This window comes from Zonotrichia albicollis, chromosome 1, assembly GCF_047830755.1.
Source record: "Zonotrichia albicollis isolate bZonAlb1 chromosome 1, bZonAlb1.hap1, whole genome shotgun sequence".
NCBI classification, from domain to species: Eukaryota; Metazoa; Chordata; class Aves; order Passeriformes; family Passerellidae; genus Zonotrichia; species Zonotrichia albicollis.
Genome location: NC_133819.1, coordinates 88,773,230 through 88,800,975, shown reverse-complemented (window position 1 = coordinate 88,800,975; position 27,746 = coordinate 88,773,230). Strand labels below are relative to the sequence as shown.

The following is a 27,746-nucleotide window of genomic DNA, read 5'->3' as shown; positions in this document are numbered from 1 at the left end:
GCTTGTAATGCCTCATCAAGATAAAACAAAGTGCCTGTAGGTTTGTAAGTGCTTTCATGGCATAAAATTAAAGTACTTTGTTGAACCTACACTTGATCTATTCAGCAGAGGGAAAACAAGGAGCTGCAGGAGCTTAGAGGAACCTTTACAAGTGTAAACTTCTGCATAACTGGCAGGAAAGGCTTTGCAAGGACAAGTCAGGACTGCCGTGCAAAACGTCAAAAACTGGCTGGGGTCCAGCCTCACCCGCAGCTTCAGGATGCAACATAGTCACAGGAAGGGTGTGGAAAAATCTCTCCCTTTCACCCTTGGTATTATGACAGGGATAGGTCACATCTAGCCATTGTCTTGGTACTGCTCTGCATTTAAAAGCTACGTATGAATGGGTGTAGAATTCCCACTTTACAAGTTAAAGACAATTGTGCTCAGGATAATTTCAGCTTTTTAACATCTCCATCATGCAAGAAATACTCCACTAAAGTCCTCCTGGACTCCAATCTAATACGAAGTTACATAAGGTTAAACTTACATGTAAAATTCTAAAAATACAGAAATTTTATTATTTTCCTTGTTATTTTTAGTATCTGTGTACTTTTTATATGTTCAGTGGCATGTGATCTCTTTATTATGATTTAGAGGATAAGCTTGAAAAGAAAGGGGAAGATCCCTCTGAGGGTTTTATGGCAGCATTACCAATAGCTTTAGTACCTTCTGAAGAGGTCTTAAACCATGGAAGGAGAACGGAGTAGCACAGTGCCAGCACTGAGCTAGTTCAAATGTCATGAATTTTGGCCCTTCCAGACCATGTGTATTTATTACAGATGCGTTTAGACCATTTGCAGAATGTTAGCAGTTGCCTTCATGCCCGCACTCAGGTGTTTGGTGTATGCCAGCTGCAGGAAGTTAGCTCCTCTCTAAACTATTTGCAAATAGCATGTGATGGTACAGTGTCATAAACGTCAGGTCTAAAAAACCATGCTAAGCACAACTACTTCTTCAGTGGGCCTGACTTCCAGTAAAAGAGCAGATGCTTCCTTGTTAAACAATTTGTTGCCAGAACATGCTCAGACGAGACAAAATGCTCCAGCTGGTCCAACCAGTCTTGCTCTCCAGCATGCAATGACACTCCAGATCTCCGAAGTTATTCCGCTCCCCGAGACTGCAGCAGCAGTAGGGAGAGCAGAGCGTTCAGCGAAGCAGGACAGGGCTGCACTTTGGGATGGGGATGAGGTTGTGCCGAAAGCTGCTGGGCTCTTCCGTGCTCCAGCCTTTGGCCGCCTTCCGCAGCCACGAAGGCGCTAGGCCCGCGCTCGGCGGGGGCGGGGCAGGCTCAGTGCCCGGGCACATCCCCGCAGCTCCTGCCGGGCGCAGGGAGCGCGGCCGCCGCTCTCCCGGAGCAGAACTACATTTCCCAGCTCGCTTCCGGGCCGGCGCCGCCCCTTTCCCGCCGGGCTGGGCGCACGCCCGGAGCCGCGCGGCGGCGGCACTACAGCCCAGGGCCCCTGCGCGCCCTCGGGCACGACCGCCCGGGCACTGCCGGCCCCGCTCCGCGCCCGGCCGCGGCGGCCGTGCCCGTGCCCGCCATGGCTGACAGCGCAGAGCCCGCGGCTCCCAACGCCGCTCCCGCCGCGGCTCCGGACGCGGGTCCCGCCGCGGCCCCGCCGGGCTCGCCGGTGCAGGAGCGGCGGGCGGGCGGCTCCCCCGGTGCGGGCGCGGCCATGCCGCGGCTACCGCTGGGCGGCCAGGGCGGGGCGGCGGGAATGTCGCTGCCGCGGCTGGAGAAGCCGATCAAGCAGGCCTTCTACAACACCGGGGCGCTGCTGTTCGCGGGGCTGTGTTGCGGCGCCGCCGTCCTCGTGTACTTCATCCTGGAGGCGTTCCTGCGGCCGCTGCTCTGGGCCGTGCTCTGCGGAACCTTCCTGCACCCCTTCAAGACCTCGCTGACGGCGCTCGGGCGGCGCTGGCTGGGCCGCCTGCACCGCTCCCGCACGCCGGTGCTGCTGGCCGCCCTCCTGCTGCCCATCTGCTTCGCCAACTACGGCGTGGAGGCGCTGGGCGAGCAGGTGCTGCGGCGGCGGCGGCTCCTGCTGCTGCTGGGCGCCGGGGGCCCGCTGCTCTACGGGCTCTACTGCCTGGGCAGCTCGCTGGGCGTGCAGGTGCTGCTGGCACAGGCCGCCCGCATCATCTGCCAGGGGCTCGACTACTTCAGCAGCCAGTGGGTGAGTGAGGCAGTGCCGCGGCCGCGCTTCAGGCATGCCCCGCTGCTGGAGATGCAGTTTAGGCAGAGGTGGTTCAGGCGAGCTCTTGGGTAAACATCCAGGCTTGTTGAGTTCTGAGGTGTGTGTTAGAGTGTTGCGAAATAGCAGCGCAGCTCCACAAGTGACCCGGGATGGGGGAAGGCGCCTTAAGGCTTGTCTATCTACTGTGTAGGGTTTCCTTTTTCTTAGCGTATGAAACAGTGCAATTTGAACTTTGAAAAGTAAAGCTGTTTAACCTAGAAACGTTACTGATGGTAAAAAATCCTGGGAGGCTACTTTTCCCTGTGTTCTTTTCAATAGGTAGCATAGTTAGAACTTCTGGCAGAACTCTTTTAAACTTTATTACTTATAACTGAAAATACAAAAAGTGCTACATATCAGAAACAAATGGATATGTGAAAGATCAGATCAGTAAGTTGTACTTTTGTTAAATACTGATGTGCAACTGGCATGCTCAGATTTCTTAGTGTCAAAGACTTTTCAAAAGTGGCTCTGTCTTTTAAACAAAAAAGTGTGCCTTTTCCCTAGGTATCAGTGCTCCTGAATAGACTGACAGAGAATATTTTGACAGACTGCCTCTAGTGTGAATAGAATGGACAGAATGTGTTTAGCCTCTTGAAAGTAAACACTGGAACAAAAGATTTTCTTTACTTTATTTGGTCCTGGAAGATGTCAGAGGACATGTGTTTCTGGTCTGTTTTGTCCTCAGAAGTACACTTAGGACTGAGTAGACAGAGATACATTCTCTCTTTATAAAGAGGCAAGATACTACCATGTTTACTTTCAGCTGAGTAGTAACAGAGCTAAAGCATGGCCTGGTACTAGTGGGAAGCTTTGACTTGTTGCCACACAATTTGCTTGGTAAGCTTAAGATTTTTTTTTTGCACTGACCTCTTTGTTTTATTTTTAACAAATCTATAATATTGCTGCACTAACTAATGTGGCTAAGTCCAGGCTTTTATTAAAAGTTTCTTAATTAAGCCATACTTAATGCTGTGTAAATATTAGGGTACTGAAGGAAGCTGCACTTATTGAGGCTTGTAACTGTGGCTGTGATGCACTGCTGGATATCTGTGCCTGCTCAGTGAAACCTTGTTTAGCAGTCTCTGATCCTTCTGGTGTTTCTGATTTAACACTTGTGTTCATTGAACTGCAGTAGAAAATTAACTGCACAAAGCATAGTAAGCTCCCAGAACTCTTCAGACCTGAGTTACTTGGGAAGATTTTTGTGTCAAGGTAACTGATCACAGAGTTCCTTAAGCAAACTAGTTGCTTTCTAGGCAAGCTATCTGTGTCTCTTTCTGGACCTTATAGGAGAAAAAAAACCTGTGGTCTTTCCTTTGTAAATAGCTGCTGCTAGGTCTGGCATCATCTGTACATTTTGCAGTGTTTTCTTAGTCCAGTTTTTTTTAATTTTGCAGTGCTTGATGTGTGTTATCTCAGAGCTGTAGCAGGGTAATTTAATTTTATCCATGCTGCTGAGGAGCCCTGAGCTGGATCAGTTAATAGTGCCAGTTTTAACTTCAGTTAAGCACTTTAAAAGCCATTTAATTGCTGTGTTATATTGCAGGGCTCCATTTGCATGCATATGTTCTGCTTGTTAGCTGCACAGGAATTTGGGCTATTACGAGTTGGTTTCTCCATTGTACTGTTATTCTCTGGGCTCTGAATCCTTCATGGTTCCTTCTGTATGCATGATTGTCTTCTCCCTTTCTGATTCTCTCTCCTGTGCTAGAGAAATGAGTGGATGCCTCTCGTTAGAATTATGGGCATTTGGAATACTGACTTGTTATTCTCTAACTAAAGGTATTTTTATGGTATCTACTAGGCCATGATACTGAGACAGAAACTCTCCTCTTAAGTTCTAGAAAAAAAGAAAGTTCTTTAAATGCAGAAATTGCATGTGACAATGACATGGTCAGGTGTATCTTGGCACCAGTATGTTAAAGAGCTTTCCTGTCCTGCTGTCCTCACATCTGGCAAAGCCATTCATGGCGTTTGTGAGCCAAGATTCAGAAGTGCCTGTGTTCCCATCCGTGCCTCTTAAGTCACACTTGCAGTTCAGGAATTTGGGTACCTCCATGACTGGATTGTTTGACAGCTGATTGGAAAACACTGCATTTGGAGAGCAAGTTCAAGATCTTAGTCTAGTCTACAAGCATTGTGCTCCCACGGTCTCCTTTTCTTGCCCTTCGGGCTTTATAATCTTTGAAAAAGCTTGCTCAAAAAATGTAGTTGGCTGCTGGGCCTTAAATTAGAGGCTGATTAAAAATTCCAGATGAGTTGCTTGTTCTGTCTCCAGCCTTTTTTTGGTTATTTGCAGAATTCTTATGCAGAGGGCCCTGCACAAACAGCAGTTTCATATAATAGGGAAGGGGAATGTTTTTCTCTATAGTTTTTTTCTTGGGAAGGATGTGAGTTTGTCCTATAGTGGACTGAATATAGTCCTACACTCTTTTGGGCTGCAGCAATTTCATTACTTTTGCAGGAACTATGCCTATGTCCAGCACTGTATCTAAAAACCAAATTCTTTTGCTTTGTGGCAAGAGTTCAACCTACTTTAGGCTGATGTTTTACACTTAAGTTAATATATATCCAATTCCAGCTATTCATTATATTTTCTTCTTTTTTTAAGAAAAAGAATTTACATGCTCGTATTTATTTGGGAAACAGATAGTTTGTAGATCCCAGCAGATGTTAAGAATTATACAGCTGCTCTGTGTTGGCTCTGAGGTTCATCTTCGTAAATTAAATTTGATGTAATCATAATGAGCAGAATCCTCTGTAGTGAACTTGATTACAGGGCTGTTGAAATCTTTCTCTCTGGCCAGTCTTTCTTCCTTGGTTTGTCACAGGTTATTGCAGGCTCACAACAGTGTAGTCACATGTGTGTGTCAGTGTATTTTTATATCTTTGACTGTATGAGGTACAACTGGTGTTGTTCTGGGGGTTTCCATGCAGTTAGAGCACCTAATCAGTCTTATCCTCACCAGGGTGCTGGGCAGATCTGCAAATGCCATTGCCCACCATTGCCATGACTGCTGGAGCGGAATGTTGTCAGAGTACATGCTGCCTATTATGGCTGGTGTACTGTCTGCCCCCATCAGGGATTCTGTGCAAGACATCCACCAGGGAAACCTCCATTTGTGTTGCACTAAATGCCACCCCACCAGCAGCCCTTGCAGACTGAAATTCTCCAAGCATTCTTCATGCTCTGAGGCGTTTGGCTTCCATAGTCCTATTGAATATCACCTGTGGGGGCAAAAAAGCATCTGTGTTGTGTTGAGTTCACCTGATGGGACAATTTCTCTTCTGTTAAAGAAAAGGGCACACTTCTTATTTTTAACGTGCATACATTTTCTATTTCTTTGAGGATTTAGCATCGGTGGGCTTTTTTTTTCCTTCCCTTTCTTCTTAGAGCAGTCTTGCAGGTTTCTAAAGCTTGCCCACCTTAAAAAAAACCCAAACCAAAACAAACGCCTGAACGAGCTCTTAGGTATTCTTTCTGCCGTTTATTATCCTTTATTATTATGGTATCCTGGCTTTTAAATGATACAGCCAAGTACTGACTGTAAACACATCTTACTAAAATCACAGATTTTGGTGTGTTTTCACAACTTTGTGTGGTAGAGATAAAATGTGTAGAGACCACATGTGGCCTGTTTAAAAACAAGATGGGGAGAGGCAGGGAAAGTCTGGGATGTTGATAGTGTTTTCTACTGTTGTTGTTGCCTTCCACACCCACCCTCAGTTTTGGAAGAGCCTGCAGTGAGATACCTTTCTTGGAGAAGCCAAGAAGCTTGTTCCAATTTACATGCAGGAACTACAGCCTCAGAGCTGGCAGTAGCCTAAAGCTTAATGATATGTGCTACATAATATTAGCTATTTACTGATATTTATATGTACTGGATGAACACAATGATGTTTATTTTTCTAGCATCTCTGAAAGGAATGATCATTATCGAACTGTCCAGCAAAATTTTGACTGTGCTCTATATAATAAAAGAAGGTGAAGAAATTGTGTTGAGGAGCCATCTCTTGCAAAAGTGTTACCATGAAGTATGTCAGAGAAGTGGTGCTCTGTCTGCAAAGAAAGAATTTGATGTTCTTTGGGAAGCCTCTTTTTGCAAGAGAATCTTAATACATTTGATTTCTGAATAGCATTTTTATTACTAGTTTCTCATAAGTAGCTTTTGTATTAAGACAGGAAAAGTGAACTAAATGAGAAGTATTCTCAACATCCATTGCTTCAGTCTTCTGGGTATCTTAGGTTTTATGTTTTCTTTTTAAATTCAGCATAGGAGATGTTGCAGGACACATTGAAAATAATTTCAGCCCATGTGTGGCAATAGTATTTTAGTGGTCAGTTTCTCCCTGCCCCAGGGTTCTAGTTAGAAGTTCATACTTTCATCCCTTCAGAGAGGGGTGATCTCACTAAACACCATGTTTCTGTTTCATGTGGTTTACTAGTCTGTGTTTTTTTAATGCCAGAAATACCAGCGTGGATATATGTCATGTTTGGGGGTTCTAGAAGGACCAGAATGGGCACACAGTTCAAGTCCTTTGGACTTGGGGCGGGGAATAACTTACTTGTGTCCACTTAGAACCTGCTCTAGGTAAATGAAGGCCTCCTAAGTGAAGGGAGGAGGTGCTTTTCTGTGCTCTGAGGTGAAAAATAGTCTTACGTGTGTGATTAGCTGCAGTTTGGGTATTTTCTTATGTTTGATAAAGGCTGTCTCCTTACTAAAGGACAGGCAGTTACACACTTATTCTGCACATTACAGGGTGTTTCCTCTTGTGTGCTAATGAAACTGCCCTAAAGCTACAGTAAATAGATTTTGCTTCTGAAAACTGGAGTCAAAATGTCATTTTCATAATTTGTTACCTGCCTCCTTATTATTCTTTATGTTGTTTAGAAAACAATTTTCAGATGAACAGGCAGGTAAAGAAAACATTGATTGGGTTTTTTTTTGTTTGTTTGAAGGCAAACACAGTTTGGTTTTTAGCAGTGAATTTAATGCCTTATATGCTTTATGTAATTTCATTTTTCAAGTCCAGCACTCTTCTGCTCAGCTTTTGTGATAGGTTCATTTTCATTGTCAGCGTGCATCACCACTGAAGAGGGTGGTGTAGAAATAGTGAACTGGTGTCGTAAGATCACCTCTTTAAACCATCTTCATTCTGCAGTGCTGTTTTAAAAGTTTGCAAAAGTGCTGTGTTAATGCTTGGTCATGTTTTAAATTATTTTTTATTTTGAGAAAAACTAATGAAAATCTCTATTTCCAAATGAAAAATTTTAAAATATTAAGGGGAACTGGTGAGATAGTTTGGCCATTTTTTTTCTTCCCTGCTCCCTGCAAAAAAACTGAGACTGGAAAATAGAAAGCAATTTGAATTAGATCTGTAGATCCATCAAACAGTTTTAAATTTAAAGTTCAGTTAAAATCCCCCAAACAAACCAAAACTTAAATCAAACTCTTAAAAACCTTGCTTTTCATGATTTCCAAGTGGGAAAGGGCAGCCAGGGAAAAAAACATAATTTCAAAATGGCCACAGGAGAGAGAAGAGCTACAATAAGAGAAGGAAGGAGTTCAGACTCTGTTTTCTAGGTGCTGAATTGTTACAAGCTGAGAAATTTTGGCAGGTTGGCCGGGCGTGTATCAGAAGAATTAACTATTGGTTCATCTTCTCAGTCTTCACTGTCATGTTTACTTGTGAGGTGGTTTATAGAATCATGGAATATCCTGAGTTGGAAGGGACCCAGATGGATCACTGAAGTCCCACTCCTGGCCCTGCAAGGAACCACCCCAAGAACCATACCGTGTGCCTGTCACTGTTGGGTCAGGAATGGGTGAGTGAGTGGCACATAGACTCTAGGGCTCCAGAAGGCTAATAATAATTTTATTAGGAAGCCCATTCTTTTTATACACGGTTCTGATGCAGGTGAACCTGATTGGTCCTTTAATCAAAACACTGTCACCATTGGCAATTACCCTTTGGTAAATATCTAATGAGAAACAACTGCTCAAAAGACCAGCTGCAGAGCCTTAAGAGAAGAATTGTTTGAATTCTTTTCTCTGAGCTTCTCACAGCTTTTCCCAGAACAATTCCTGGGAAAGTTTATCTGGCTTTCTCTCTCTGACCAGGCTGTCACAACCACATGTGCCTGAGAAGGCACATGAAGCAGGTGGGAAATGTGTTTGCTGCTGGATGTTGAGGTGTTGGGGCAGCATTCCAAGGAAGACTAAATCGTTCCAACAGCTTTGCAGTGGGAAGCTCTTCTTGCCTATTCCACTTGTGCATGTGCTTCTGTTGCTCTTTTGTTGGTGCCTGCCATATTCTGTGAGCCTATTTTGCTGTAACTGAATTGCAGGTAGTTTTTTATGAGCTTAGGGATCTTGAGCTGGCTGGATGAATGTTGAAGCTGTTGTGCAGAAGAGGTGGGACTGCCCAGCTGGCAATAGGGGATAATGAGTTGCCACTTCCAGTAGCAGTGAGTTATTGAATGCACTCGTCTGCAAACCCTTCCCCACACACAGAGGTTAACTTGCTGATAGGAAAAAGGGGAGTGAATTATGTAAATAAGGAATTTTACTCTCCAACATAAATCAGTATAAGTGTTGTCAAAAGTTAAGTAGTTAGAGTTTGTTCTTGAAAAATGAGATTTAAGCCAAAAGAGTGTCTCTGATTTTCAAATCCTTCAACTTCAATTTCTTCAACAGCAAGCAGAAACAAACTTTCAGTAATGTTCGTGATACTTCATGCTGATAAATCCTTGACTTTCCAGCACTGAAATTTCAAAGAAAAATCACTGAAGCAGATGCTTGAGTTTAACTTAAAAGTTGCATCTTTCTATGGTGTCATTTTGTCTCTAGTTGGCAATTTAAAGAGAACTAAAGCCCTTCATAGTTGCCTTAGATGTCTCTAAATCTGCCTCTTAAATTTGCCACTTTAACACAGAAATGGATGCTAAAATCCAAGAAGTTACTCTGCAGTGTTATCACTATTTATTGGGAAAAGTGGGCAGTTTTACATGTCTAAAGGCAAAGCAACACTTAGTTCAGTTTGTGACAGGTTCTACAAAATGCAAAGGAGATGTGAAAAATGAGGTCTTGGCTGTCTGTTAAGATAGGCAAGGGAAGGAAGAAGGGCAGCTTACAGGATTAAACTATCCTAAAGTTGCAATGTATGGAAGTTGTGCATGCCTGTAAATAATAATTGTGATTAAGGAGTGATTTAAAATCTCAGAGTAGGTGGTGAAAGTTAGGGTCTGCAACTGATTTCAGCTTGATAAATAGTTGATGATAGCTAACACATTCTGCAAAATCTGAAGTGTATGTATTAGTTACTTGGTTAGCTGTACACCCTTATAAATTAAATTTATAGGCATTTTGTCTTAGCATGGAACCTTATCAATTACAGTTTCAGTGCAAGAATTGCAGTGGCTTAATTTTAGTGAAAGTAGGTAGTCTTTCATTTGTTGTTTCAATTATGTCAGTTCTTGAGAATGACATATAATAGAGAGAGGCTATTAATATTCTCCATGCTTTTCAAGCCAAAACTTTTGGAGACCATCCAGAAAAACAATGGGAAGGATTATGTAACACACTTTTAAAGGGTTAAGGAAAAAAAAAGTATGCTGTTGCCAAGTCAGTATGGGATGAAATCCTAGTCCATGTCAATTTAAGTTAATTTGCCTTGTCAGTTGCTTTCAGCTATGAACTGTTGGAAGTAGGCTACCCTAGTTCCTGTGCACTGGTTCTTGCAGTCCAGGGATGTGCTTGGCCATAGCATTAACCAAGAAAGAGCTGATTATTCTGTGGTGTCACTGAAATTAAACTTCTTGCCCCAGTCAGTTGACTACACAGATCCTTTTACAGAGCTTCAGGAAGGTTATTGTTTGATCTCTGAAAAAGGGTGACTGATTTATTTAGAAGTAAGCAATTTCTCTCTATTCAGTGGAAATAAAGATTTCAACTTGGATCATTTGCTAAGCTTTTAGAGATAACTGATTAATTTTTTAATTTCAAACACAAATTATTAAATACCTAAGCCCTTAAATGTTCAGCTACGTGCATGGGTAAAACCAGTGTGGTGTGTTTTGCTTTGTTGGCTGTTAAACATAGACTTTATACCCTGTTAGCCTCATACTTGTTTTTAAACAGAAACTTTAAAATACTGAACGCACTGAGTCTCCTGTTTGTAATTTATCATTAAGTTTAAAAGCTAATGAGAAAATCTGCTTGAAACTGGGACGTTCATCGTGCAGAGGTGCCGTATGGCTGACCTTAGGGAGTGGGATAGTATCTTTGTGATGAGTTATCTCTTGCAATTAGAGCTGGGCTGTGAAGTGCCCTTTGAATGAATTTGTTTCAGCATATTAAAGGAGTGCTGCTGTGCATTTCTGGTAAAAATTTGTTTGTTTGTGACTTTAGTCTTGATGTCTACGGGTTGTGTTAGTTTTAGACAATTATTTTGAGTCTGCACTTGACCATAAGCATTTTGGAACTCTGTTGATGCAAAACTAGAAACAAGTGAAAAGTTGTAGTGATCTGCTTAGATGAGAAGCATTAGTGTGCAAAGGGCAGGTATGTGAACCTTTGTTCTCATATCTTTAGTGATTTTAAGTAATCTTGCATATTGAATCATTCCCACTGAAGTTATCAGGGACATGACCCACTGCTTGTCTGCTCAATTCAGTACAGCTAAGATTTCCTCTCCACCAGTTAGGTATGTGGCAGTAGCCACTCAAACCTGCTTTTCAGAGACTTGTGTTTTCTGCTTGAGTTGTATAGTGCAGAGTAGAGGTGAAAACTCCTCTGGTGTGTTCTTCCCAATTACTTGTTCTGTGTCTCTGTGCATTCTTCCTTCTTACAGTGATGTCTGTTTCAGCAAATTCTCTTAATAAAAATTATATTCAAACTTCATTGGGATTTATGGATTTATAAGTGTAAATTTTAAGGTGTACTTAACTGTAATGGATAGGGAATGTTCATTGTATTTGAGTGAGGAAAGGTCTTCAGTTATTCATTTTAAGAATGAAACACTGAGTTTTAATTTTTACAGGTATTTGTACTTCTTTTATTTCACATCCTCTCTTGAGTAGCAGCTTTTCATCTTCTGTTACCTCTTCCTGCTTCCTTCTTTTTTTTAGCTCAAATTCATCATCTCAAGATTCTTAACTCCAAATCTGTATTGTTATTTATCTGATGAGTAGAGTGGTAGAAGGCAGTTAGAAGCAGCAAACCCAGGTTGTCACTGATGTCTTCCTGTCTTTGGTTTTTTTTAGTTAAAAAATGAAAAAATGAAAAAATGACATGTCCTATAAAGGCATCTGTTTTGTGAACCGGCACTACTGAGGAGCAGCAGTTTTTGTTGTGCCTCCTAATGGCTTCTTTGGCTTAAGCTCCCTTTTGTCTCTTTGGACTGAAGCACAGGAGCTGGCAAATTGCTCCGTGCTGGAATGAGTGCAGCATGCTGTGCTGCCCAGCTCTGTCTCCCTGTGGCCACATAGGTGCTGCTGATGAACTCAAATAATTAATTGAAATGTGGGCTTCTTAAAGGCTTAAAGCTGACTTCAGTTCTCTGTCTATGACAGTTATGGGTGTGGGCATCAGTGTGCACACATACATGAGTGCAGTAGAGCTCTCTTTTGATGTATGTATACATACCTGTGTGTATCTTTTTCTTAAAGATATGGACACTGGTAGTTGGTTACCTGCTGATGGTGTCATTCAAGTGGAATATAAGCACTGAGCGTTACTTAAAAGCAGTCTCTGTTCCTGTCTGGATTATGCTGCTCTTTCACTTAGGTGAGTAACAAGAAGTTATTATTCTGATAAGTGAGGGTTCTGTAAACAAAGCTCCTCACTTGCTCCTCTGCTAAATCTGTGAAATAGTCTTAGCTGAAATGCAAACTGTTTTGTCTGCTCAGTAATTCCAGCTGCATGAGTCCAGAAGGGAGCATTAGAGTAGGGAATGGGAAGGCATCAAGATGCTGAGCTATGTCTTCCACTCCTCAAGCCTTTGTACTTCCCATGATTTCCCCTTTTTGGTTCACAGACATTGTGAACTTCTTGACCCTGAGGAAAGGCTGGGGTCACATGAGGCTGGCTTTAGTCATTCTTTTGTGATATTGTGTTGAAAGCCTGCCATTACCAAGGGTGAAGCTGCAAAATGTGTTTAGTAGTAGTAACAGAAGCAAAAAAAAAAATTCTATCAGTAGTCAACAAGCATATCAGGATGATATCAGCAGTATAAAATACATTTGCTAGTAATCTCTATAATCTGTTAATGCAACTATAAGATTATAGTAATCTTTTAAGTTTATGTTGCACATTTAATATAATAGATGTTCTCATATCAGAGTTTATAGTGGAAGAATCATGCAGTTAATAGAAGAATACCATGAAAGAAGGTTTCACAGTGTACCTCATCATTTACTGTACTTTAGCAGCAGGTTTCAAGGGTTGTTCTGACCACGTGGGTATGCTTCCCTGAGGTTTAAGCTGTATGTAGTGACTTTGCATTTGCCTAAATTTTGACAGTCTTGTCAAAATTTTTTTTTTTTACAGGCTGAATAGGCAAAATTGAAGAAAAATCCCATTCTGTGGAGATCTAACATAAATACACATTTTTGGGGGGAACATGACTTTTCTGTGTTATCAAAAATGTTTTAATTCTGTGTATGTTTTTATGTGATTTTGAATGTAGTTTTCAAAATTGTTCTCTATATCAACGTAATGTCACTGAAGTTGGGAACAGCAACAACTTGATTTGTTCATTGAGAAACTTGTTCATGTTTGTTTTCTATTCTTCCTTTTCTTTAATGCAGAAGGCTTTTTGTTTTATGACTTTTTTTTTTTTTTTGGTTGATGTGCTGCCGTTCTTAGTTTTGCTAAATGTAGGGTTTATCAATGGTGTTATTTTTCTTGTTAAAAAAAAGAAATCCCAACACTGTATCTTTCAGCTTCTGTGGCAGGTTCCTGGAGAATTCCTGTGTTTCTGGTTATAGTTGTTCTGATGACAGTAGGCATGTTGCATGAACAGCAGAATGGAAAGGAGTCTTCTGGTAAGGAAAAGTCACTTTCTTTTACTGTTGGAGGCAAAAATTCACTTAAGTCCCATGAAATAATTTGGACTGTATCTCCATAAATTCAATAGTATATGGATTGCAAGAATTTGCTATAGGATGTTTATTGTGTTTCAAAGTGGTTTACTCATGAATCAGTGGTTTACTGAAGTGAATCTTGGATTCTTTACAGAAAGTGATTGCCATGGACTGATGAAAGTTTCTTTTCCATGGTAAAGTAGTGACTCATTATTGAGCTAAATTCCTTGAGTTTATGGATTTCAATATGCAATTTCAGGCATGAAGGTAGCCCAGGATGTTTGAAATCAGAGGCTAATTTTGAAAGAAATGAGCAATATGGGTTTAGTAGCTCCTATAATGCTGACTATGAGAGAAACCAAGACAACTCCATCCATCAAGTTTCCAATATCCAGTCATTGATTTTTAAATAAGTTTCTTAAAAATATGTTTTGTGTTTAGATTTTAAGAAGAATAGTTATTTTCCTGTTGCAAGTCAGTTTTGAAAAATGCAAAGGTATCGTAAATTCCTGATGGAGGAAACCTTTTCCCTGTCTGGCTGTTATAGTTGGTTAGTAAAGATGATTAACTGGTATAAAAATTTTTTTAATAATCAGGCTGTCAGCAACTGTGAATGTCTTGGTTGGTAGCAGTTCATTATCAAGAAAAGCACTAAGCAAATAACTGGTTTTGAGTTCTGGCTGCAGGTGTATGGTAATACAAAAATTAATAGCACTCATGTCTGTTTGATCATATTGACTACTTATAATACATACTAAACACTCACAGCATCTGTGCATATAATTTCTGCTGCCTGACAGCTCCAGTGGATATCTAACACCAAATAAAACATTTTAAGGCTTAAGCTTTTTGTTACTCACATGCATGTATATATTTTACAGGAGCTGAGCTTCCTGGTCAGATGATTTCCATTGCTGCTTCAACAATTGCCATGGCAATTTCAATGACAGAAGATGAGTCCAATAATGAACATTCCTCCCAACCCTCAGGTGACTGAATACTCTGTAAGAAACATTTGAATTTGCTCTAAAGGCATGAAAATGGATGGAATTCAGATAAAATTTCAAAATAGTCCATAACCTCTTCATTCTGTCCAAAATAGTGTCCAAAATTGTGAATCAGGTTTATCTGTTTTTAAAAAATGTCAAGAAGATGCTAGTATAAAAGCTGTCTAGCAAAGGATAGTTTAGGTGGCTGTTAAAGACCTGACTAGAATGATTTATTACTGTTTTGTGAGTGTTTTTAGACTGAAAGTATGATTTTTTTCCTGTTCTTCAGTTAATTCTTTTAATTTTTCTAGCCTTTGATTTGTTGGCAGTTACATGTTGCATAGCTGGATTTCTGGACCAAGTACAGACAGACTGGAGGATTTTTTGTGTACATTGCAGTGAGGAAAAAACCCCACTACTTTAAATATGGCATGCTCAAAGTCCTTCCTGTAGTGAGCTTACTTGACATTGTAGCTTGAGTCACATGATACTTTCACTTTGTGTAAGGCAATTGGTTTAAAAGAGTTCAGACAAAGTGTTGAGATATCCATCAATGATTTTGAACTTTACCATCTTTTTTTTTGAGTAAGTCTTTGATGAAATGTGACACTAGAAAATTAAGCTATTACTGAGATCTTTGGAAATTGAAAAGTTTCATCCATTTCCTGCAAACCAAACCAAACAGATCATTCAACTTGACAGAATGTGAACGTCCAAAACTTAATTTTTAAATCTACAAATGGCAGCTGTAGACAACTTACTCTTATCTTTTCTTCTACATTTTACATTACTATATCATCAATATAAACATAGAAACCTATGGAATTATGTCCTGAAATTTGAGATCAGAGCATTATGGTGACAGCTTTCCTGTAATTCTGTGTCCAGTCTTTAATTTTGGAAATGAAATTTTTTTTAAGCTGGGAGAATAAGGGAGAATAATTCAAAATTCTGTGACAGCAAGAAATTGATGTAACAGAGAGCATACTGTGTAATGAAAAGAACAGATCTTAATAAGCCAGCCTGGAAAATTTGTTCTTTTTTTTTTTTTGTTGCTGTTCAGAGAAGTACCATTCATTCTGATTTTGCTAGAATTTTTTCCTGAGTATTGTGCTTGCTAGCTGTTTTAGACTGTCATGCTCTCATTAGTTGGAAGATAGAAAGGTGTTTTTCAGGGTTCATCTCACAAAATAGGAAGCACACTAAATGGGATTTTACAGAAACTGAAGTTACTCAAAATCACTGTACTGACGGTTCTGTTTTTCTATTTGTGTTGACAAGGCACTCACACCTTGGTTTGCAGAGCATATCTTGCCAGCAGAAGGTGACTTTTTTCATTTGCAATTTTGGTTCTTTTCTGGACAGATCAGCTTTGTGAACTGGTTTATGAGAGTCATCTAAATGGCAGTTCTGATGCAGGCCTGTGTTTGTCAAGTGGAGAATACTGGGTCATTGGGAGTGACAGTTTAGTTTTGCTAAAAGTGCTGGAGAACTGCATTCTGAAAAAGTTCTTGCCTTGGGATACCCTAGAACTTTTTCCTATTTCTTTCTTTTTCTCTTTCTTTTTTTTCCTTTTTTACTCCCTCATCTCTTGCCCCTCTGTTTTGTGTTCTGTGTACAGTCTGTTTACAGGGAAACTGTAAGAAGTAAGATGGTAAATTGTTACTGCTTTTAACATTACTGTTGCTGTTATTTAATTAAATCATTCTTCATTGCAAAAATATGCCAATCAAATTTTTCATTACAAAAAGAAGGAATGTTCTCTTTTATTTCCCAAAGGTTGACTCTACTAAGGAGTTTTTGGGCAAAAAATATTGAATAGCTTTCATCTTAGGCATAGACTTCAGCTAATTATTCTGGTTTTGCTTTCAGTACTTCCTTTTGTTTGATAAATATTTGAGTTTCTGCTTGTTGTATTATTGCTTCTTATGTTGATTAAGAAGTGTTGAACAAATTGAAGGGGAAAATTCTTTATTATGGGTATACTGCTTTCAAATTTGGGTTTCTTTAGTGCATCCATTTGTTTCTGTTAGTACTCTTCTGCTTTATTACATATAGACTGAGAAGTACAGGAGAATCATAGACTCTCTTCTGTATGACAAAAATACTTTATCTTTTTAAGGAAGTTTCTGCTTACAGGTAACTTTTTCTCTCCCCTTATGAAAAGTTGTTTGTAGAGTAGGGCTGGCCATCACCCCCTGGAGATATGCACTGATTTGCCAAGAACCTCCCCACCTGAAGCTTCTGCTGTGCCTAGCTGCTTGCAGAATTCCTTCTTTCAGGTTGCATGCCATAGTTCCTTCATGAATATTCTGGAGTTCCACCAAATACATAGCCAGCAACCATCTGATGTTTCTGTCATCCAGTGTCAATCCCAGCTGGGAGAATCAATGGATTTGCACTGCTACTTTTGGTGTGGTGGGGATGTGTTCATGAGCTGTAAAAGTAGTTCCACTTACCTAGAACACCAGCCCAGGTTTGTGCAAGAAAAGACAAGTGTTCATCTGCTGTGTGAGGATGCAGTTTGTTACTTGCTCTTATTGTATGACAAATGAGTGTTGCCTTTTTGAGCATTTTAGCTGTCATGCTTTAGGCTAGGAATGGTTTTGGTGACACACTGCAGCCAAAAACGTGTGTGGAACACGAGCAGTTTGACTCTGTGCATGTAGTATGCTGTAGTACAGTTTTTATGCAGTTTTTCTTCGTGGGAGAAGATGTGTCTGTGGCACAAGTCCAGTGAAAGAGTTGTGCTCATTGTTTACCAGCTGTGTGGTAGGTACCAGCATATTAAATTGCCTTTTATGCTTCAGCACAGAGTAACTTTTCAGGTTTTTGTGTGTGTGCCTTCCTGCACTATGGCTGCAGACTTTGCTCGAGTAGTGATGTGTGGGAAATGTGTGCATTTGGACAACAGCACAGAGCCTCAGTAAAAGCTACTACTGCTGTTTTCAGGGAGAGATTTTACATAGAGTGGCTGAAAATGGATTTGGTGTCATCCAGCAACTGAAGGATCAAATAAATAAATAAATAGGCATGTTCTGCATCCAAAAATTTTAATTTGAACACAATATTTTTGCATGAAAAGACTATTGTTTATGTATAGGGTCTTTAACACATCAGTTTATGTTTTTGAATTTAATTTCTTGTTAGCTAACTTATGAGTGAGAGACTGACAAAATTTGTTATCCACTAACTTGTGCTTGATGTTACTAATATTTGTTACATAGAGCAAGGAATTTAGGATGATGGTGTGAGTGCTCCTATGTTGGTGTTTTGAGTGATCTGGAAAAGTAGTGAGACAGTTGTAAGCTACAAGATTTCTCTTCAATGCATACTCTATATTTTTTGTTCTGTTTAAATGAGTATTGATTCTTAAGATTCCTTTTTGAGTACTTGAAGTAAAGGGAAGTGAAAGATTTATTATAAGGCTTCAGATTTTTTCTAGAAGTTAATTTTATTTTGTGTTTTTCATGGTCTTATGGTTCTTTGATAAAACATATTTGGCTTGTAATTTACTTGCAGGGACAGGAGCCCTCTTAGAGGCTGTAGCAACTTCTCTCCTCCTCTCAGCACTATTTGGCATGGTGATGCAGGATGTGGGAGAGTTTACACAGCCTTGTTCTAGCTTTTCAAAATGCAGATCAGTGCCAAGGCTGTCTCAGTCTTTTAGAGAAATTAAAAGAAAAAAACCAACCCCAAACCAACAAAAACACAGCCTTCTGCTGCTGTCCCTTCCTTCACCCCCACCTTCCAAAAAAAAAAAGGAGATAATTTGGGAATAGGGAACATATTCTGTTTTGTGGTGAATATTAATGTGATAATTTCCATTTCTTTGTTTGCATATGTTTGTTTTAGGATCAACAGCAGAAAGTGATCAGCCTCCACCTCCACGAGCTTCATCATCTTTTGGCACCTCCTCTTCATCATCTTCTGGGAATAGACAAAGAACTGAGATTGGATCTTTTCTTAGGAAGAAGAAAACTAGTGATATTTACTTTGTTACTCTTGTGTGGGCCATTGTCATTGTTCAGATCTGGCTAAATTTTTGGATTGTGCAGCTGTTGCCAGTGCCATTTGCAGGTAATAGTCCAATTACTAGAAATGTTTGGCATCATCTTAAATAAAACGGGGAAAGGCTTGTAGGCTTGTATGAGTTTTATGTAAAAGCTTTTTTGTGACTTGTTAAGACAAGATGAACTGTAGCTTCAAAAAGGAGGATTGATGTGCCCTGGCTTTTACCTTGTAGTGGACAACTCTGTTAAATTGCTTTGTCTATTGACTGTTGTAGTTGTCTTAAATAATGTAGTGCCATACCTTACATAGTAAGAATACTTCTGGTTTAGACCAGTTACTTCTTCCTCCTGATGTCAGTTCTTTCATAATTTTGTACTTATAATGAAGAATAGTTTAGCTGTTATTCAGTAGTGAAGTAGAGCTCATGTTAGCTTTTAATTTCTGTAAAAAATGGGTTGCTAGGTACTGTGGACAAGTGACAAGATAAATGTAGTTGCAATTTTAGGTCTGAGGTTAATTAGCTTTGTTGCTTCACATCTACATGCATCTGTTCTCCTATATATCAGGTAAGGATTGGAGTAGTTACAATAGCTATCACAAGATATTATTTTAAAACTGGATGCCACTTTTTCCTCTACTCTTTTGGGGCAGTGAAAAGGGAAAATGGGAACTCTGGGAGTATGTGTGAGCTACTATGAACTGGAAAGCATTTCTTCCCATCCCCTTACTGTAAACAAAGTGAGTTTCCTAGTTTACTTGCATTTTCTCTAATCTTTAATTAAAATGTTAGTTTTTAGCATTTTAAAATGCATTTATCACTTGAATGTACCTATTATATTTTTTACAAAGCGTGGTGGGTTGGCCCCAGGTAGTGGCCAAATACCCTCCAAACCAATCACCAGTGTTTTAGTGTGGGCATATTTGTGAGCTGCGTTGCCTTTAGGGAGGTATGGGCTTGGGGTTTTCTTTATCCCTAGGCCACAGTCCCTTCAAGAGGTGTATCTGGTCCAGCATGGATCCTCTCTAGCCCAGGGTCTCTCTGAGTGGTGTTTCTGCTTCCCTGGCCTTTTCATTACCTCTCTTCATCCCTCTGTTCCCTTTTCCTCTCTAGTCACTTTTTCTGTGTTCCTTCCTCTTGTCCCTGCCCAGGGTTTCTGCCCTTCCTTAGATACATTTGCATTGAAGCACCACACCTGTGCCTGACGGGCTCAGCTTTGCCCAGGGATGGAGCTGTTGTGGAGCCACCTGGAGCTGTGTCTGGGACAAGGCGACCCCTGGTCTCTTCCCATGGTGGCCACCACCAAAGCCTGACATCTGTGCACAGACACAAAGCTCTGTAAACCTTCTGGAACTTGTGACTTGGGTCACACTTAGAGATTGGAAGGGCTGTGAACTCCAAGGCATGGAGAAGGGAACAGCTGCACCTTTGGCTGTGGCACTGGAGCAGCAGCTCAAGGGTAATGTGATGGCAAGACATATAAATAGCTGGATGGAGGGTAAAACAGAGAGGGGTTTGACCTTTGTTTCATTCCAGTGTAGTTACTACAGAAGGAACTTCCCAGTTTTGGTGTCTGGGTGTTACGGGAGGTGGCAATCACGAGTGAAAAAGCAATTAGAAAATAAATTTTAGTTTTACTAGAAGCAGAGCGTTGTGAACTAGAACTAGGTGAGCTAGTTCAGTGAAAAGTCAAGGAGTAACTTAACCACTGTTCAGAAACCCCTACGTGTGAGGAAAAGGGGGAGCAGCAGTTCTGCAGCTAGACAGAAGTGAATGGTTTAAGCTTGAGCCACACAAATCTGGATTAAAGTCCACATCTAAATGAGACAGATGAATACTGCTCCTGACAGTCATGAGGTCTAAAATAACTATCCAAACAACAAACTCCAGCCAAAAGAGAAATTGCTTTTGGGAATATTTGTGACTTGTTGCCTTAGCAGTGACACTGGGCCATGACGTGCTTTTTCGTGGCATGGAACTGAATCATCAGAAAGATATTACACATGGGCAGTATAATGATGAACAGAGCCAAACTTAGAACAGTGGATTACATTAAAGGTCAGAAGGTGAGTGATGATAGTCTGCATGGCTGAAAGAGAGGGAATTGTAAAAATACTAGGAAAATAGGAAGGCTAGTTTAAAGGGACTAATAATAACTTGAGGCCCTTCTAGTATATAAACCCCAAAGCCACCCCCCAAACCTCCCCAAAACCCCCCCTCAAAACCTCCCCAAAACCTTAAATAGGTGTTAATTTCACTAGAGTTCCTTATATTGGTAAAGAGGACTCATACAGAGGAGCATTTAGATTATTAGAAACATCTTGGTGCCATTAACATTTTTCCTTGATTGCATTTATACTTCAGTTGGAATGAAATGGTCTTTTAAAATTGCTTAGTGTAGAGGGTGGGAAAATGATACCATAATTATACCATAAAATGAAAAGGTGAAAGAATTGCTGTGAATTGAAAAGCTAAGCAAAGAAACACATTGTGAAACACTTGCAGCATTTTACTGAGTGATTTGAGCCTGGAAATCCTGATACTGTCTCTTTTAAAGATCTTTCACTTTCTTCCTTTCTACTTCTGTTGTATCCTTTTTTTGTTTTTTTAATTGTTGTCAGGTAATTTTCTGCTTCCTGCAGATGTTTGGAACTTGTTATTATGCAGACTTTTTCTTGTTTTGCTCAGTGCTTTCTAATAACAGTTAGAAACAGCAGTTTCTTTATCTTTTCCTCTCTTGTCTCTTTTTAACTTAATATGTTTATAGCTGTTTGATTGACTGTAGCACCTCCTTTGCAATGAGTGACAGTACATTGTTTTTAGAAGATACTGTGTAAACACTTACACTTAAGTAACAGTGGAAGATTAGAATGCCATTTGAGGATCTAGTTCACCTTGTAAAATGCAAGCCTGTCTGGCTTTGCTGAGCAGCAGTTGGTGTTGTGGCCATGAGCTGCATTTCATCATACAAAAACTTCAGCCTTTAGGTTCAGTGCTGGCACTCGCACTGTGTTTTCTCCTTTTTTGTATCTTTGCCACTCATTTTATTAGAGAAATTATTGGATTATTAATGGTTTCTTCAAGAGAATAAATCCCATATTTGCCACACGGTGGTGCCAGAGGGTAAGTGAACTAAATGTCAGCAAATCATTGCCCTGACTCTCCAAAACAAGAACATAAACTATTACACAGGTGGCTTCCAGAGAATAAGCTCTTGTGGAATTTGGATAAATGCCCTGTAGGCAGTAAAAGTCAACCTTTTTGGCTACGTATGCCGTTTTACACTTCTCCAAGTAGAAAAATGTTGTAAATTTTTGATGAAGAAGTGATGTACTGCCAACTGTTGTGGAGCTTATGTATGGCAGTAAGTAATGAATTTGGTTTGGAGAATAGTCACAATAATTAAAAGAAAAAGATTTATTTAAAAAGTAAAGTTACAGGTAGTGATAGAAACTTCAGTACTCTGTGTTGCCAAGATAAAATGCTAATCACAAATAACTTTCTTTAAGCTTTAAAAGCAAAATCTTATCAGTAATATTTCAAAAGAAGATTTAAATGGATGCTTCTTTACTGTGAGATTCTGCGTGATGTGGTGTCAGTTCTTGAAGGAAAGATACACTTTAACAACTTGGAAGGCCTAAAGCATAAGAATTTAGGTTGAAGATTTTCTATTATGTGTAAAGTGCTGTTAAGTTCTGATTGTGGTACTTTATGTGGAGCCATTTGGCATGGGGTGTGTGTGTGGATATGGAAGAAATCCACTGTACTGGAATAATGGAGTGGCACCTTCTTATCCCAGGCCTTGATCAAGTCTGAGCTGCATTTTTAGGTAATGTGATGTCACGTTTCTTACGCTGTCATCTAAGTTCCATGTGGATAAGCGCAGCTTATAAGCACACTTATAAAGATAGTGAGGAGATTAGTACTAAAAACACTGGCAAATTCCAGAAGTTTTTAATGGGAAATAAAACTCAGGGGTATTTTCCTTTCTTTTTCATCAGTCCTCCAGAATAGAATAAATAAGTAGTATTTTGGTGCTCCTCTGAAATCTCTGATAGTAAATTTCCTTCTTGTGGTTACAGTTTGGGCACTTAAAAAATTCGTGGTTCATTTTGGAGTTTTGAACTTCATGGCAAAGCACTGCAAAAGTTGGTGGCAGCTGGTTGAAAATTTTGTGAAGGAACGTCAGGAAGCTCTTGCTCCACGGCCCATCAGAGGACTTGGAAGTGTTATGCTAAAGCTTGACAGTAAGGTATTTCTACTTACTTCCTTAAGCCACTTCAGAGTTTGTTTTATTCTCTGTTTCACCATATTCTGAGATGCTTTAAAATAAATGTCTGTCACTAATGGATATGTCTTTCATGTAAAACTGTATCTGTTTTATGGTGTATTTTAAATTATGTCTCTTCTATCACTATTCACACTTAAGTGCACAGTTAAATTTGTTAAATGGTTGCATGCAGACCTTTACAGAAGTCATTTTTAAAATGTTGAATCACCTTTTTAAGGTTCCTTATCTGAGTAAGGCAAAGTTCTCTTAATCTTACCTGGTTACAAAGATTTTGGATTTAAACCTAGTGAGCTTTAGTCTGAAGGATAAGATGTTCCTACTTCTAATGTGAAAATTTAATTAAAAAGCAAACCATTGTGTTTGGGTAGTAGGGTCCAAGTTAGTTCAGACATATTTGTCTGTACTGTGTGGAAGCAAAGTTGTTGCACACAGTACTATGGTGGTACAGAAATGAGTCTTCCCTCTGTAAAGGAAGAAATATGTGGGATAAAGTATTTGAGAATTGTCACAGAATAAGGCTTCTGTGTTCCCCTTCCTTCTTCCCCATGCAAAATATGCCAACATTTGCATTGCAAATTGCATAGTTGGAAAGCTCCAGGAAATTTATAAAGTTTCTCTCATTAAGAATTTTAATTTTCATGTAAATGGATAGATAATTTTGTTTGTAATAGATGTGGCACTGTGTAAGAATGTGCTTTCTGTAAATGTGTCATTGAAGTATTCTCTGCTCTGGAAAAAGCCTTTACCTTAGGACTTGTATAACTGAAGAGCTGAACCCTGTAAGTACATTTGTCAGAGCATCTGTACCTTGGCAGATTGGTCTTGCAGTTTATGGCTCGAAATTCCTATAGGAGAGGGAGTGGCTTAAGCCTGGATCTAATGAGTGAATGGATGACAAAAGGTCAACAAAAACATTAAAATGGCTGTAGGAAAAAAGTTATGATTTCACAGGGTTCATTGAGGAAGAATTTGAAAAAGGAAAAGTCTTTCAAAATACCCCTATAAACAACAATAAAGTGGTTTTCCAAAGGTAGTGAAAATTACTAATGTGGGGGATAAAAGCTTACGTTATACAAAGCTTTTCATAAAAAGATTTTGTTCTGTAAGTAAGATGCCACTCTAGACACAATGTTGAATGTATTGTTGTTTCATGAGTTGTCAAGTTTGGTATCCTTGTATTGTATAACTGTATGATACAGTATCCTTCCTAATTCCAGCAAGTCTTTTCTCCTTAAAGAAGGTAGGGCTTTAATGTGCAGCAGAACCTCTCGCTCTTCAGCTTAAATGTACTTAAGGTCAGTTTATTTACATGTTGTTTTTGTCTAAGCAGGAGAACAGTGTTGACCAACTCATTTCCCCATCTCCCTTCACCCCTCCACTTGTTAGATGAGAGCTGTATTCCTCCTGAGTGTGTGCTCTGTGTATTAAAGCAGTTTAAGCTTTCCCAGACATTACTAGAAGGGCACTTGATAATCTGCATGATTCTGTTGTCCTCATTTGTGCCTATTTTAATTCTGTTTCAGCCAGCATTTATCATGGGTGGCTGGGATTATATGTAGTCTTCCAAAGCTTATCACACTAATACATCCATATCTTTTTAATTTCTACTGGCTGTGCTCATTCTGGTTATTGTAGGATGATGGATGCATGGTATCTCAGAATTTGGGAAGCAATGCCACAGGCTATTGGCAGTTACGTTTTTTGTAGGGACAGGGAAACAAGAGAAGTGAAAATTACATCCTTGCAAGATTTTTTAAGTTGTATTACCAAATGTTTTGCTTCAGTGGGCACTGTTGAAGAGAAAGTAAAAAATACGTGAACACAAAATAGAAATTTAAAGAGTAAATTGTTACAGTTTACCTTTTATTGGGGGTGTGTGAGAAACCAAGACTGAGGGATCATTTCCTTTGGAATTAGATGTTTAATTTTTAATATTTTGTTTCTAGCTTATTTACATGGGAGCTTAATCTGTTTAGGATTTTTGTTTGGTTTGGTTTTTTTTTGGTATGCAAAGTTAGTTGGAAACTCTATCTTAGCATCAGGATGTATTGAGGGTCTTAGCTAAGTACAGCCAGCCTTGATGAGGTCTTTTTTATGCAAACACTTAGTGGTAGTACTTGGGCTGGCAAACATGGTATGTCCAAATAGGATATAATTCCAGATTTGAGTGAAATGTAGTGAGAATGAGGAACATATCTTAGAGTGGCATGTTTTTTTCCCAAACAAATTTTAGGAGCCTAGTGTAGATTAGTCTGAAAAATGGCCCATTGTGAGAAATGAGTGAGTACTGCTCATGCATGCAAATCTGAGCTTTACTGATTCTATCTGTTTTTTAAACAAAACCATCAAGAAAAGAGCTGCTTCTCTTTGACAATTCTCATTTACCCCTAGTTCTCCTGGAAGTGCAGAGAAATTTGAAATGAAGAGAAACTCTGATGAGAAAGAAAAGGGCATTGCATTTTATTGTTTTTGTAAGCAGTAGGTCAGTCTCTGTATAAATGTGTGTTTAAGAATGGGTTATGAAATTAGGATGTGGATACTGTATCCTGTTCTTACTGTACACTGTTCCTGGCTGTGCATTTGCCTCATGGAGTCAGCAGACAGCAGTGCAGATGTGAGAGACTTCCTGGAGGGGAGAGTAGGGAGGTTTCTCTTGTCAGCCACTGAACCATCCTAAACTCAACAGATGGGGTAACATGGTTGTTCTTATCAACAGTAGAGAATTAATAATCTTCTTTACTCATTTTTTTTTTAATTTATTTTAAAGAGGACTGTTGCCTTACAAAATGACTGCAGTTTGGTCATAGAATTTGTGAGGGAGTTTAGCAGCATTGGCAGTGGCTCAGCTGCATGCACTGGACTTTTACTCCTTGGAATGCACTAATATTTCACATACATGTTCTCTGATGTACTTGAGTGAATAATGTAGTTGTCATATGCTTTTTCTAGGTATAGTGCACTAGAGTTTTATGTGTGGATTATTTAGATCCTTTGCATTTTGGATAAAGTCAGCTTCTATTTCTTCTGGTACCAAGTTCATTACATAGTTTAACCAAGCACAGAAAACAAGTATAATCTCTGCCAATAGTTATATTGTTATAGAAAATACTTTCATGCACATGGAAGAACTTAGATGAATAGTTTTCCAATAAAATACTGGAAAAGTGGCTATAGACTTATTAGTTTTGGATGACTTGAAGATTAGAATTAACCTGTAGCCTGTTTTCAAATGTAGGTTGATTACATTTGTAGAACTACTTAAACATCAGTATTGGTAAGCTGATAGACAGGTAGAGCCTTCCAGATATTGTCTTAAATGTTGATAAAAAATATTTTTATTTTGGACATCTAATGTTATTTCCTAGTTACTGTATTTATCATCCAATTCCCAGAGGCTGAAATTACAGAAAAATACCAAAGATTTCCTTTCATGTTCAGCTAAAATCTTAGGGCTCTTTTGTTGTATTTTGTATGGAATTGCAAAGTGGAGCAATACAGCCATGAGATCTGTGGTTTTTCCAAAACAAACCTCAGGTACAGACAGTAGGTTTAAAAGTGAAGAAATAAAGTTAAAAGTATGTCGTTTAATCAGAAAACAACTTTCCCTTTTTTCAGGGGATAAATTGCTCCATAGGTGAAGAGGTAAAGTAGAAACAAATTCTACAGTGTCAGTTTGAGGCTTTTGATGCCGTGTAATTGATTTCTCTGACTGTGACTCTTTCTAAAAGTAGCAAAAGCTAGTAAACATGGGTGCTTTATGACATATTTCATTTTCGTATTTCCTAATGTTCATGATTCTTTGTAAATCTGCTTCTAACCTAATTAACATTTTGAGATTTTTTATAAATATGAAATATTCATGCCTTTTGTTTCCATTGGGAGCTAATGTAATTTCTGGCAACTGGTGAATATGTTAGATTTACTGAGAATTCAATGTCTTGTTTTCAGGGAGAAACAAACTTCACTTACATGATCTTAACTCTAACAGAGATGAATAACAACATTAAAGCTCTTCTCTGTTCTGATTATGCTACTAATGATTAGTGATGGTTAGAATTAGGAGTATAATCCTACATAAACTAGGTCCTGAAATGGATATACTTTAGCATGTGGATGAGCATCAGTAATGAAAAATAACTTCAGTGCAAAAGGAGAAATTGACTGTTGAGAAGTGCGAGGAGAATTACATGAAATATGTACATTTATATGATCTACAATTTGCTGTTGTGTGTATATCAGACTTAATTATGTGTTTGATGTTGTGCCATTGAATGTGAGTGCTTTAATATGAATGTTGTACCAAAAAAACATATGAAATCTGTCCAAGAGTAATTGACATAATAGGAGTGTTTTGAAATGTGTAAAATGGGAATATTTGAATGCCGCAATGGGAGTATTAATGCCATAAACAAGTTCCTCATGTCAAGTTTTGGTCTCTTGCTGAAATGTCCTTCTCAGAGTACAAGTCCTGCTCTGAAGTGATGGTAGCTGTCAGTATAATTAAACTGGAATTGTCCAGATTATGCTGATAGCTCTGTTAATGCCATTAAAGTTGTTCATATTTGTTATATCCCTCTTTGTTTCAAAAGTGCATGTTAGTAGTAAAACCCAGGTTCTTGCACTAGAATTTGTTATGATCTTTTCTTCCTATTGCAATTTACCTTTGTGTCTAGAAAAATTTCATTTTCATTCTGTGGATGACTTTGCCTGCCTCTCATTGCTTTTTTTCCCTATTACTGCATTTTTCAATAATTTTCCACTGTGTTGTGTTTTTTTCCCTTTTCTTCCATCTCCGCCTGCCACTGACAAGCTGTGGCACTGGCTTAATAAGAAGGTAAATAAACAGAAAAATTATGATTCCAGCTAATGGATTCTGTGGTTTTGGGGAGTTTGATTTTTTTTAATAATTTTTTTTTTTTTTATTTTGCAGCATGAACACTCCTTAACATGCCTTGCTTCATATAGATTTGTCTCTCAAATGCCTCTTTTCCAGCTCTTGGTATAAGCTACTGAAGGTCATATAATTCTGTCTGATCTCTTCTACTCCAGTGAATGCACATAGCTAAATGTTTAGCACAGCAGAGTA

The 27,746-nt window shown here is 39.2% G+C and overlaps 1 protein-coding gene across 3 annotated transcripts in view; it reads left to right on the top strand.

The window, feature by feature from the left end:
* Positions 1 to 1,436: 1,436 nt before the first annotated feature.
* TMEM245 (transmembrane protein 245) overlaps positions 1,437 to 27,746 on the top strand; it is a 76,910-nt gene continuing 50,600 nt past the window's right edge. The window contains exons 1-7 of one of the 3 annotated variants that reach the window (XM_005482993.4): positions 1,438 to 2,219; positions 11,953 to 12,070; positions 13,228 to 13,329; positions 14,250 to 14,357; positions 18,213 to 18,437; positions 22,452 to 22,621; positions 27,471 to 27,494. In XM_005482993.4, coding sequence (XP_005483050.3) covers positions 1,584 to 2,219; positions 11,953 to 12,070; positions 13,228 to 13,329; positions 14,250 to 14,357; positions 18,213 to 18,437; positions 22,452 to 22,621; positions 27,471 to 27,494 — 1,383 coding nt within the window. In that variant the 5' untranslated portion in view covers positions 1,438 to 1,583. Of the gene's footprint in view, positions 2,220 to 11,952; positions 12,071 to 13,227; positions 13,330 to 14,249; positions 14,358 to 18,212; positions 18,438 to 22,451; positions 22,622 to 27,470; positions 27,495 to 27,746 lie in introns of all 3 variants that reach the window. The other 2 variants (XM_074546461.1, XM_014264311.3) reach the window with 2 other exon arrangements.